We start from the raw sequence: 13,573 nt of genomic DNA, 5'->3' as shown, positions 1-13,573 counted from the left end.
TATCTCTTGTACCAGTATTTTAGTTACCTCCCGAGCTTTAGCTGTTCTTGTTGGGAATGCTTCTGGCCAACCTGAAAAGGTATCAGTTAATACCAATAAATATTGATAGCCCCCTTTTCTTGGAAGTTCTGTAAAATCAATTTGCCATTGTTGTCCAGGCCCATTGCCTTTTCCAATGTGGCCAATTTCTAGTTTGGGGGTATTCTTAGGATTAGTCTGAAGGCAAAAACCACACTGTTGAGTCACCTGTCTCACCGTGGTGTATAAATTTCTAGCCACAATTTCTCTTATCAAATGATTATACAGAGCCTCTGTTCCCCAATGTTTTTTCCTATGTTCCTCCCATATCAAATGCCACAGTAAGCAAGAGGGAATGATTAGCTTTCCCTGTGGGGTATAAGCCCATCCTTCTTCATTATATGACCCTCCTAAATCTGTAATAAGCTTCTGATCTTCCTTGGTATATTCTGGCTTACCTTTTAGGGAGATTTGCCTATCAGGAATTAAAGCCCCTTCTATTTTTACCTTTGTTTTGGCCACTTGTCTTGCCTCTCTGTCTGCCAGCTCATTCCCTTTTTCCAAATCTGAGCTCACTTTCTGGTGTGCCTTAATATGCATAATTGCTACTTTCTTAGGGAGCTGGACTCCCCTTGTCTCAGTTATAAATCCAAATATCACTCTGTAACATGTATTTTTATTGAGGAGTATGTAACTGGGTAGTCTTAAGATGAGTCACCTTTTGATTCTATAGCTAGTCATGGAAACTGGCAAGATGGAAAATTTTCAAAAAATTGATAAGTGTAGCAGTATTTTAAAATTCATATATGTGATCTTTATACTTGTAGAATAGTTTTTCTTAATAAGAACTTATCATTAATGAATATAGGACAGCCTTTGCAAAAAGAGAGACAAACACTAGTGCATCTTACTGATCTGTAAATTTAGCAGACTCAAAGGATCACTTCAAGTGTGTATGCATTTTCTATTAAGATAGCCTAATTTATTTTAGTAGAACCTGTGTATTCACGGTAATTCTTGCCTGCTGCAACAATGCTTTGGGAGCACTGACACACAATTCAAAAACTTAAATTACTTTTTGCAGTTATCTGGGAAAAGTGCATGTTCAAGTCCTAACAAATAGCCCTAAATGCTATAGGGTTGTTCCCTCTTAAAAGTTAACTCAGAGCTGACTTGGTCCTGAAGTTGAATGCATGCGAATATGGTTCTAGTGCCCAGATGGATATGTGGCTTATTTTCTCTTCCAGGAGGCTTTCCGTGCCACCTGTTGAAGAAGAAAGCTGACAGTGATCTAAGCAGTTGCTTCAGCATGAAGTTTATTAGATATCATTAACTGTAGTGAAGCTATCTAATTCTTAATTCTTTGTTTAAATGTCTGATACTTAGGTAAAAAATGCCAAGCTTTACACTGCATGGGACCAGTGCAGGAGTACACATTGAGAATTCTACTCAACTGATTTTATATTCTCATCATTGCAATTCAGCAGTCACTTTTCTTTATTTTTTCCTTCTATTCTTACCTCTGTTTTAATTAAGATTTTGTTAAATACCAGCATATGACTTGTAAAGGTGGATTAGGGCTTTTTGTTTTCAATAAAGCTTTCAGAATCACAGGCCATACTTCGAGTCACTGCAAATAGGAGGTAGGGATGTAAATTTTAAAATAGAAAACTCCTCAAAAGATTTAAAAAAAAAATAAATCAGAATTACAGGCTTTGAAATATTACAGTCAGTCTCTTTGGTCAACATGAAGAGATTTAAAATCACAAATCACTTAACTGCAAAAGAGCAAAAAAACCCCCAAAACAAACCAAACAACCCTGCCCAGCTATAATTTAATTTTTGAGACTCAAAAATTAGTCTGTATATTTTACAACAGCTCAGTTGTCATGGCTATCACCATGTTTTTAGCAATAATTTTATGGGAAGTCACATCAATTAATCTTAATCTGGAAAACATGCTGCTTAGATTTAATTCTTCCCTGTATTCAGAAAAGGCTTTGAAACATTAGGAAGAAATCATTGCTATGTGAAGTAGAGCTATGGTGAGGGTGGCAGTACACTGAAAAACATACTTCTTAATTTGAAAATAAATAAAATAAATCCTGCCTACCCATCTGTAATGAAAATTAACAAAACATGCTATCTTGTTTCCAAGCAATCTGTGCTGCATGGATATTTTTTCTTTTTTATATGTTGCTATTAATATTTTTCCATATTTTTGTAACTTGTATTCCTAACAATTTTAGTTTCAACTTCAGAATCTTTAATTTCTGGTTTGCTTATTTGTTTATTTAAATTATGATGTAGAATTCCTGGTTACTACTGTCTGCTAAGTAAAGGGCTGCTGTTACAGTTCTTTGTCAACTAATGCTAGCTGTTCCCAATATCACCAAAAGTGTACAGTGCTTTCTGGTCATCTTTCATCTGTCCAAGCTTAAAGTAATCTATTACTATACAACATATGAGAGTATATAATTAAACATCATGCATTTTTTAATGTTTGTTAATTAACTTTACTTAGAAATCAGTTTTGAAGGATCCATTTCAAATACTGCTCTAAGTGTAACCATCTTTCTGACTGTTAAAATACACATCTGAAAATGAGAAAGCTTTGAGGATCATTAAGAGAGCAGAAGTTTCAAGTGCTCATTAATGAGGGGCTATTCCTTCTGCTTCACTCTTACACATATAATAAATGCTCTCACCAAAGCTAATAATCCAGAATGATGATTAGAGAACAGAGTGGGTAAAAATAAGCTTCTACGATTATGTATTCCATGGTGATTCTGAGCCTATAATGAAAAAATACCTGTTACATGTTTAGTTTTATGGTGAAGTATTTTCTATTAAATTATACCCTTCTTGTTGAATCCATTCAGTACTAAAAACAGACCCTTTTTAGTCAGTGGTATTCAAATCTTTCTATGCTGACAGCCCTTCTTTTTCAACCTAGGAAAGAATATCCAGATGGTCTCAGATTTTCAAGATGTGAAAATGCATTTAAAAGAAAACTTTGGAAGTGTACACTGAGACTTAAGATACAGAAAAAAAGTGGGCTTGTGGTATTAGTTAGAGCTCTAAAGGTTTACATATCTATTATGCACTTCTATTAATAGTTTTCACTATGGATGCCAAAGAGCATTTCTATAGTGACTAGTTAGGAATAGTGGGAAAATGGAAGAGAAGACTCCAAGGTTCTAAGCTTTCTTGGGATTCATGTTGTTCTACAGTAGTTCTCTAATTCTGATGAATTGATGCAGTTTTAAAATATGGTTTGGTTTTTTTTACTTGGTATTTGTTTATAACCATACTAGTACAGTGAAGAGCTCTCTCAGATAAGACTTTTTATTCATCAGAATGACTTCCTGAACACATCTGTATAGGAGGTAATAAAATGTTTGGATGCTGTCTAAATTGATTAATCACTTTATCATAAAACCTTAGACTTCAATAGAACCAGAAATGTAAATAAATACAGTAGACCAGGTTGTGCTTTCCTCTTAATTATACTGACTGCTTGCTAATCCAGATGAACCATTTGCAGTGCTTCATTTTCATCTGATTTTAGTAATCATAAATTTATTCATGTGCATAATTGTGCTGCTGTAGCTTTTTTTCTCAGTAATTAGCTACACCATATATGTTTCCTATGTCATTACCTGAATCAACATCTAAAGTGTGCTGTATTTTTTACAGTAGCACTTTGAATCTCCTTCAGGATAAATGGAAACAATTCAATTATAGTAACTGCAATTGTATGTTTTCCCAACACGTTTGTAAGGTATCGTTTTAAGGTGGTGTTTTAAAGGACTTGTAACACTTTCTTCAAGAATATCTAGAATTTGGTTTGGAAAAGTAAGTGTAGATACAGGAAGGTTGGACTTTACTGTATGTAGCTTTTTAGTTTCTTCTACGTTACTTTGTTTACCTATGCAGAGATTCAGATACCCCTCCAACTCTATTTATTTTTCTCCCTCCTGTCCCTCCTCTACTCCTTAAGTGCAAAATGCACATTATATGCAAATATAACCTCCCCAGTGAATTTTAATCACTTTTTCTTCTCTGCACAGTCCCTTCAGTCTGAGTATGTTCAGTACTAAAGTCTTGCTGCTTTGGTGAAACCTGTTGACCTCGAAATTGAAGAACTTAAGGAAGGAAGCTGCTCATTCAGAGGAGGAATCTTCAATACAAGACATATTAAAACCTTAACACCAACAGGAGACTTCTTAACAGGCAGAAATTTCTTGTTAATGACTACTGCAGATGCACTGATGTTGAATTTATGGAAATTATTACCCCATGTTATATATGGATTTAAATTTTTAATGTTGAGACAACTTGAATATATTTCTAATGAGTTTTATTAAGACATTTATTAACTTGTGTACAGTGTTAAAATATGTATTGAGAGAATATTTTGGTATGCAATATATATAAATTATGTAAAAATTAGAATATATTTTAATTTAGTGTTCACTTTGCTACAAAAATGTGTATTTTAAAGAATTTTTACATGTTTATCAAAGATATGAAAATCTTTTTATGAACAAGATGTTTTTCTTGTTTTATGGGTCCATCATTATTGCTTAAAGCCCAATGTAATTACTTTCTCACTAATTGGTCTTCTGGTAACTTAATGGAAGTCTAACTAGTGAGAAACTAGTTATTACACTATCAACTGAAAGCACTTGATATGTAGTCTGCTTTCCACTTTCAGCTGCTAATGTTTCATAAGGAAACACTATGAAAGAAAAATAAAGGGAAAATATTTGTTGAGATGTAATGTAACTTACATCTTCCACTGCAAAGAGAAAGTAATTTATCTGATGATTCAATTGTACAATTAACACTTTCTTTCAGTTTGTCTTAAAGGAATGTTTTAACTTTTCTTTTCAATGTAGAATGTTACATTTTCAATGTAGAATGTTACATTTTGCTATGCAATATATACTGCAAAAATGAAGGCAGACCAAATTTAAGTTGGTAAGAATGTGCATGTACAATGAATTTGGCAGTGCTGCATACTTACATGTTTTTAACCTACAGCTGGCAGTATGTGTACAGTTTCATTAGCAAAGCACACCAAATATTGGAAGTATATTAAATTTTCACTTACCAACTGGACGCTTCATAAACCTTTTAATTTGAAAACTATTGTTAAAACATACAGCTAATGTAACCTCCTGTATCACAGAGTATTTTTGTCAGTAAAGATGCTCTTTAAGGTATAGTTTAATCAGGTGTGATCAGGAATGAGACTTAGAATGAAGTGGTGTTACAGTGAAGTACTAGAAATCACGTGTAAAATTTTCAGAACTCTCCAAGTGCATAGTAAGCAAAAAAAATGTAAGCAGCTCTGACGACTCGATTTGCTACTAATTTAGAAGACAAAAACAAAACAGATTTGTTACCTATGAGTTTTTCTGATATCTATGGAAACTTTAAAATAAAACTTGGTTGAATTGTCAGTCTTTGTTCCTGAAGACCTGTGAATGCCCTGCATTTGCTTTACAACTGAAGTTAATCTTAAGTGCCACATTATTTTTTTAAAAAGATCAGATCACAAATTGCTATGGAAAGTTGTACTGAAAGTGTTAATAAGCAATACTGAGAGCAGCTATATAAATCACTGAATAAAATTTACATGCAAATACTGTACTTTTTTCACAACTGTGTATATGTAACATATACACACACAAAGTAGCATATGTGTGTGCATATATATACAATATACTGTATATGAATTATAGATTAATGGTAAGGTAATTCTACCTCTTATAAAGGATTTTGTCATGTACTTTGTTATAAATAGTTTTCCTTAATAAAATATTGTTTAATTTTGAAATGTATAGAGACAGCTAATTGATAATAAAATGCCTATATCAGCCAGCTTCCTTGTTTCTTGGCTTTTCTAACTTAGATCTTTTGATGTAAACTAATATGATTAGATCTCTAATTGAAGACTAGCTCTCCAAAGTAACCACCTTTCTTCTAAAGTATGTAGTGTATTTATAAATAAGATGATGTTGTAAAAAGACATTAGTATGATAGGTATCTCTTATAACTGATCTTTCTAGCTAACCTTCTTGTATTTGCTTTTTATAACATCAAGTATTTAATCAACATGTTGGTATTATGATGTAAAGGTTGTATTTCAAAACAACATAATTTAAAAGCTGTGTCTGAATTGAGGAAACTTTTTTTTTTTCCTGGACAAGGACCCTTGTTAAAGGTGTAATACACCTTGTCTTGCATGTGCAACAGGTTTCTTAGTCTCACTAACAGCACGGTCTTTGTCCGTAAGAACCTAAAAGATCATGCTTTCATTTAGCTTGTTATCCTTCCTTCAATTAAAAACAAGTCACAAATGGTTCTAACATTGTTTAACTCTGCTGCTGATTTTCAGCAAATTTGTTGTGTTGCATGATTATTTATCCACAGTGCTTAATATTCCTGTCAGATAAATCTGTACTGCAATAGATGTTGCAGACAGTATATAACTGTTATACAGCCACTCTAAAGGAATGGCAAAGCCAGCAATAGAGCAGATGCTTTAGAAATTGCCCAAATTCTAGTGACAGTCTAATCTAAAAACACAATAAAAGGCTTCTGCCATTACATTCAATTAATGGATGGTGATTTGGATGTGTAGAGTAAATATAAAGGAAGAACAGCTAATTTAAAAGTTTCTAGTATGTAGGAATCAACCTCTCCCTTAGCCTTTTTCTAGACTTAACTTCTTTTGATTTCTTACAAGAAATAGGTAAATGCCAGCTAATATACAATATACTTTTTGTTCTTAAAAATGAATGATAAATATATCTACTATTCAGTACCAATCAGCTTCTTAACAACAACAAAAAATCTGGGGACAGTGAAAGGTTGTCCTGGTTTCAGCTGGGATAGAGTTAACTGTCTTCCTAGTAGCTGGTACGGTGCTATGTTTTGAGTTCAGTATGAGAAGGATGTTGATAACACTGATGTTTTCAGTTGTTGCTCAGTAGTGTTTAGACTATAGTCAAGGATTTTTCAGCTTCTTATGCCCAGCCAGTGAGAAAGCTGGAGAGGCACAAGAAGTTGGCACAGGACACAGCCGGGGCACCTGACCCAAACTGGCCAACGGGGTATTCCATACCATGGGACATCACATCTAGTTTAGGAACTGGGAAGTGGGGGCGGGGAATCGCTGCTCGGGGACTAGCTGGGTGTCGGCTAGTGGGTGGTGGGCAATTGCACTGCACATCATTTGTACATTCCAATCTTTTTATTACTACTGTTGTCATTTTATTAGTGTTATCATTATCATTATTAGTTTCTTCTTTTCTGTTCTATTAAACCGTTCTTATCTCAACCCACGAGTTTTACTTCTTTTTCCCGACTTTCTCCCCCATCTCACTGGAGGGGGGGGGAGTGAGTGAGTGGCTGCATGGTGCTTAGTTCCTAGCTGGGGTTAAACCATGACAATGGTCAGGGAGGTCTTTAGAACCTTGTAGCTTTTAAGAAATGCCCTGAAATTTGTTTCATATCCTCTGTTCGCTTATCCTTGAACTTTACCATTTCTGTTGTTTCATATATAAATATATCTTGTTCTGGGAGAACAAGCTGTAGCACATGAGTTCCTTAAAAAGAGGTTTGATAAATATGTAAGGATGGATTAAATAAATCTAGAGATCTCTACTGGGGCTATGATTCTGTGGCTAATGCCTTATGAAACTCTTAATCATCTCTTTAAAGTATGCTTTATGAAGATTTTTGGTTAGGGAGATATTTCTTGTTACAGATTTAGAGATATTTTTCAATTGCAGTACTGCAGAAAGAGGAGGATTTTAGTTTCTATAATAACTATTCTCTACTGACAGCTAAACAATGAAAGGCCTCAAAAGGTTTGACACTTGATTAGATCTACACTGTAAAGTGCAGCAGGCAAAAAAAAAATGGTAATTAAGGGCCTGATCAAGTAAATCACTCAGGTATGTTTTTAAGCACATGAGCAATCTAATTAATTAAAAAAGAGCACAGATATTCGTGTTTGTAACAAATCCACATCTGGATCAATAGTCCTGTCAATTGCAAACATGAGCCTTTCTGTCAAATAAAGGATGTGCTGTATTGCAACAAAATAATCCATTTTACCACATATTAACTTCATTATCTTAAAGAATGTAAATTGTAACTCTACCTCCTAATATATTATTTTGGTATTGTTACTTGTTAGCATTGTGAGTTTAACAATATGTAAAAACACCTCCTAAAGATATCTTTCGTCAATATACAGATCATACCTTATGAGCTGAGATTGCTTACTTCTGTAGCCTGCATATAACTCACCTGCAAAAACTGCTTTTTTCCTAAAGCCACCACAAAATTAATCAGCCTTCCTTTTCCGGAAAGCTTTTGAGAGGAAATGCAAGTTCTTTTACTCAGTTTCTTACTAAATCTTGTCCAGGGTAAGGACAGTTAACATTTTGTCCCTGTTTGAGTAAAGTACTATAGAGTTACTGGGAGAATCCCTCCAGTTGCTCTCCTCAAGTTGGGAAGGGACTGTTAAGCCTTACTCTTCAACCAGCTTTTAGTCTGCCTAAGAACCTGTCATTCACCTTTGTGGGAAATTGTGCTCTGAATGAATTTTGGTGTGAGACTGTTTCAAATGCTGTGCTGATTCTGTTTTATCTGTGTACTTACTGACACCTGCGTTCACCTCTGGCAGGTTAGCGATGCAGGATTTCCTGTGGCCTGCGACAGGCTGAGTTTTATGAAGAAATGTAGAATATTTAGATTGAGGACCAGCTTCTCAAAAAAGTACTATCTTACCAAGGATCTGTGTACCTATTGTGTTTGAAAGATTTAATTTGAAAAGTATATTGTTATAGACCAGTTCTAGAATTAAGCTTGCAGAAGCATGGTGTGCTTTCTCTTAACAAAAATAAGATCAGAAAAAATCAGTTTAAGTAGCTAGCAGAGCAGTTTCTACAGTAAATGGACTGTATTTCAGACAGAAGTGACTGATACTGGTTTGAAAGCTTACTGCAAATGAAAGTTGTGTAAATGGGTTAGAACCAGGAAACTGGTAAGGCAAAGAGAAAAAGAGTCAGACTGTGTAGCTGCAGTATTTCTGGAGCATGATAGGGTTTGGTGTTTTTTTTCTTCTTGATTTAACAAATTGAAAATCTGCTGAATAATTCATGAAGAGTGGAAGGGCTGAATGTTCCTGGAATGATATACAGTGTACGTACTGTGGCACAGGAGAAACTGCAAAGCTTTGTATCAGTTGCTGCCGTTTCTGCTGCTGATTGCAAGGTGCTGCTGCTTTTGGCATTTTCACAGCTACAGAATCCTCAGTCGTGCTCTGGTCTGCTAACAGCCATCTGCTCCCTATGGACCCACCTTCGCTAGCTACAATCTGTGGGATCTCTAGCTACCTACCTGCCTTGGACACTGCTGTTCTCTGGATCGTTACTGCAAACTGTGTTTTCTTGCAGCTTGTATGACTGAAACCTGCCTTAGTCCCTCAGCTGCACATCCTCCCTTATGCTTGGTGGGGGACTCCTGCAGCAGGATCTTCTGACCCAGACAAGGATGGGATTTACAGGGAGAAGTAAAAACTGAGCTGCATTCAGCGAGATGCCCAACGCCTCTTCCTGGAGTGCTAGCTCACCTTTGCTGCTGCTCTGGGAGGACTCCTCCGGGACTCGCATCTTCCTGTCACTGCTCTATGCAGTCTTGGCTATCTCAGGGACTTTATCCAATGTGATGGTCATCTATTTAGTCTTCTCCTTCAAGAAGCTGCAGACTACCAGCAATGCCTTCATTGTGAACGGCTGTGCGGCAGACCTAAGCGTGTGCGCCCTGTGGATGCCCCAGGAGGCTGTGCTGGGGCTGCTGCCTCTCAACTCCTCCTCCCTTCGCTCGGCGGAGTACCGGCTGCTCCGAGGGGGGCTCCTCGGCCTCGGCCTCACCGTCTCCCTGGCCTCTCACCTGCTGGTGGCCTTCAACAGGTACGTGCTCATCACCAAGCTGCCCAGCGTGTACCAGGCCCTCTACCAGCGGAGGCACACGGGCTGCATGATAGGGCTCTCCTGGGCCCTCGCCCTGCTCCTGGTCCCGCTGCTGCCCGGGCTCTGGACCCCGGGCTCTGCCCAGCAGCCGCCCCCGCGGCAGACGGACGGCAGCCCTCGCTACACCGCCCTGCTCCTCGCCTTGGCCGTGCTGGGCCAGACCGCGCTGCTGCTCCACTGCTACCTCGGCATCGTGCGGCGGGTGCGGGGCAGCGCCAAGCGGGTCAGCGTCCTCAACTTCCACCTCCTCCACCAGCTGCCCTTCCCCGCCGCCCCGCCGCCGCCCCGCCGCGCCCAGCGCCGCCTCAGCAGCGTCTCCGTCCTGCTGCTCTGCTGCGTCTTCCTCCTGGGCACCCAGCCCCTGGTGTGGGTGAGCCTCCTGGGCTTCTTCCTGCGGCCGGCGCCGCCGGCGCTGCAGGCCGCCAGCTGGCTGCTGCTCTGCTCCCTCTCGGCCCTCAACCCCCTGCTCTACACGTGGCGCAGCGAGGAGTTCCGCAGGGCGGCCCGCTCCGTCCTGCCCCGCGGCGAGGGCCCCGCCGCCGCCCCGCGCCCCGCCGCTGACGCCGGCCCCGCCGCCGCCGCGCCGCCCTGCCCGCAGCTGCCGCGGCGCCGGGGGACGGCGGGCAGCTCCGGCGCCGCCGCGCCGCGCTGAGGGGCCGCGGGGGAGGGCGAGGGCCCCCGGGCCGCCCGCGGTCCCCCCGCCCCGCCGCCTGGCGGCGCCCGCGGGGCCGTCCCGCGCCGGGCGGCAGCAGCCGCGGCCCCTCAGGCCCCTCCCCGCCGGCGGTCACCGCACGTCGGGGGTCCGAGCCGCCCGCGCCCTCCCTCGCGAGGCCCGGTCCCCTTGCTCCTGCCGCCCCGGCCCCCTCCCTGCTGGCGCTCCTTCCTTTACACATTCTCCTGTTGCTCCTTTCTGACGCCGCGCGCTTCTTCCCCGCTCCCTCTTTCGCCGCGCTGACGGGCAGCCCGAGGCGCCGGCTGCTTTTCCGGGGCAGCGGGACGGGCGCTAGGGCGGGGGCTGGTGCCCGCCCGCAGCGCGGCCCTCGTCGCCCCCTCAGCTCCGCTCCGGCCCACGGCGGCTGCCCGCCCCCAGGTGTCGGCCAGGACTCAGCCCAAAGGGGTGGATTTGGAAATCTGGGATAACTGGTAAATATGGCAACGTACGTAACTGTTGTTATGCTTTAAAGATTTCGGTATGAGACGGGCACCTAAGACAGCCTTTTTTGAGACTTACTGCAAGTTTGGTTTTATAAAATCCCTGTAATGCTTTCAGCATTTGAAGTGATTCTTCGAAGTGAGCTCCCTGCACACAAGGTTCACTTGTGAAGAACTGGCGAGTGTCTCGTTACACGCACACGCCAAAAATAAATCCACCAGGAACTGCTTCCTTTCCTCCGGGTTACCTAATCTCTGTGCTCCACGCAAGGCCCTCCTTCAGCCTTCCCCGGCAAACTTCCAGATGGTGATGTCTGTGGAAACTGTTAAAAAGAAAAACACATACACCTCTGTGGTGATCTGGTTTGGGTATTTTATTTTGAAAGCTCTTTATATAAGGCCTGTTTTGACAAAGGCCTCTGCTTATGGTAATGCACTTGATAAAATACAATGCATTATGGAGGCCAGTGTCGCCCATCTAACCTTGTCACCTGTTCAGTTGCCAGTTTGTTGTGTTTCTATTAAATGCGGTATTGCTGAAGTGCGTTTTTACAGCCTCTGCTAAATATAAAATGACAGATTCTGTGTGGCATTTGGAAAGGCGACAGCTCCTCGCACTGGGGGTGGCAAGGGAAACAAACTGCAGTGGTGAGTGCTGCAGCCTCATTCCTCCCAAGAATGGACCTAAAATCCTTGTGTTTCCTTCTCTGTTGCTTGACCACCTCCTCCTTCTTTTCCAACACAGTTGCTGTTGTTATTGTGGTGATGATACTTAGCGCTCTGTTTGCCTTTTGGCACAAAAGGCTGGAAGAAGGTAGTTCTTTTCTGAATCCATGGGCATCCGTGAGCAGTACCACCTAAATTATGCCATCTTGAGAAGAAGCACGGACACATGGGAACATAGGAAATTTCTTCACAAGAGTTTGTTGCATTGGGTGACAGATGCTAATACGAGCTTGGCAGCTCTCATGAGGATGTTTGAATGATGGGACAATAACAAGGAAGAGACAAGCATGACGGGTATAACATAAAAGGCCCTATGGCCATATTTTATAATGCTCCACACTTTGCTTGCCTTACCTGATGGGGTTTGAGTTTCAACAGAAATTGCTTTAAAAGGAAGGGAAGAATTTCATTATTTCCCAAGTCTAAGACCTGTTAGGCATCAGTGATACAATGATGTATCTAAAATATCCATACCAATATTTTATTTTTCTAAATAAAAAAATTCGCCATCATCACAGAAAAGATTCTTCTTGAGGTCAGGATTTGACAAAGACAAGGAACCAAGGCCTCAAAAGGAAAAAAAAAATAATTATCCTGACATCCTGAAAATGTATCAACATGAAAACAGCTTTAGCCACTTGCAAGGACCTGTGGATAAGTAAGAGAAGTCTCCTGGAGTCTGAGGCTTACAGAGAGCTTCTTCCTCCATCTTGGAGACAGTGTGAGAGACCAAGTGTGCCACTGAGTGACAGCATCAGAAAGATGGGGAGGGCTAGCAAGGAAACATGAACTTACAAGATATGCAAGATTTATTTTTATCAACACTGTGCACATATCTTGGAGACCAGAGGAGCCACTATATCCTTGTTGTAACTTCTGATCCTCATCACAGTGACTGTGCTTTTGCTTGATTTTTGCAGCAAATGGAGAAGGAAAACTGTTCCAACCACACCTATATCAATTCCGGAAAATACTCTGGATCACTGCCAAAATAAAGCTAAACCAAGGGCCATCCAGGGGTAAGACCCTGTTCTACTATAAAGTAATCCTTAGGCTGGAACCCACAAAAGGATGCACATCACCACTTCCCACCATGGCTAAAGGAACTGAAGACACTTGGTAAAGCTCAGTGCTGGGCCCATAAGCAAAGGAACAAACTTTAAAACAAAAAATTAGACAACATGTCCCCCTCGCCCCCCATTTTTGGCTATGGAACATGTTAGTCTGGAATTAAAGCAATAACCTGTTTCAGAATTCAATGTCCAAACATCAGATAACTGGAACTTCTGGGCTTCTTCCCTTGTAAAGTAGCATGCAAGTTAAATCTGAAATGCCTGTATTTTATATAGACTACATTTTAGATGCAAACATGTATAAAAAAATGCTATCATGTACAAAACTGCAGTCAGCTATCCTTATGCTATGCATTAGTTCCAGAGAACAGCTGGAAATCCCTTGGAAAGTTTGATGTAATTACATCTGACTGTAAATCTTTGACTGTTTTAATATACTCAGGTGACCTAAATAGCATTACGCAGAAAAGAATTTTAATTTAAAGTAATTAAGAAAGAGTAATTGTCTCAATTTAAGATCAGTTTCTCTGAGAAATTACTGTTCAG

The 13,573-nt window shown here is 40.4% G+C and overlaps 2 protein-coding genes across 6 annotated transcripts in view; both read left to right on the top strand.

The window, feature by feature from the left end:
• Window positions 1-5,910, top strand: part of CDC14A (cell division cycle 14A) — a 68,739-nt gene extending 62,829 nt beyond the window's left edge. For all 5 annotated transcript variants that reach the window (XM_075038779.1, XM_075038776.1, XM_075038775.1 and 2 more), the window contains one exon: window positions 4,092-5,910. In XM_075038779.1, the coding sequence (XP_074894880.1) occupies window positions 4,092-4,140 (49 nt within the window). In that variant the 3' untranslated portion in view covers window positions 4,141-5,910. The remainder of the gene's footprint in view (window positions 1-4,091) is intronic.
• A 3,732-nt stretch (window positions 5,911-9,642) lies between these two features.
• On the top strand, window positions 9,643-10,728 carry GPR88 (G protein-coupled receptor 88). Its single transcript, XM_075037556.1, has one exon. The coding sequence runs from the start codon at window positions 9,643-9,645 to the stop codon at window positions 10,726-10,728; it is 1,086 nt and encodes a 361-aa protein (XP_074893657.1).
• The last annotated feature ends 2,845 nt before the right edge of the window (window positions 10,729-13,573 follow it).

The sequence above is a fragment of the Buteo buteo genome, chromosome 10 (assembly GCF_964188355.1).
Source record: "Buteo buteo chromosome 10, bButBut1.hap1.1, whole genome shotgun sequence".
NCBI classification, from domain to species: Eukaryota; Metazoa; Chordata; class Aves; order Accipitriformes; family Accipitridae; genus Buteo; species Buteo buteo.
This window is presented reverse-complemented; position numbering and strand designations above follow the sequence as displayed.

Bases quoted from the DNA above. Each gene is read 5' to 3' on its own strand.
- GPR88 (XM_075037556.1), top strand. From the start codon at position 9,643: ATGCCCAACGCCTCTTCCTGGAGTGCTAGCTCACCTTTGCTGCTGCTC.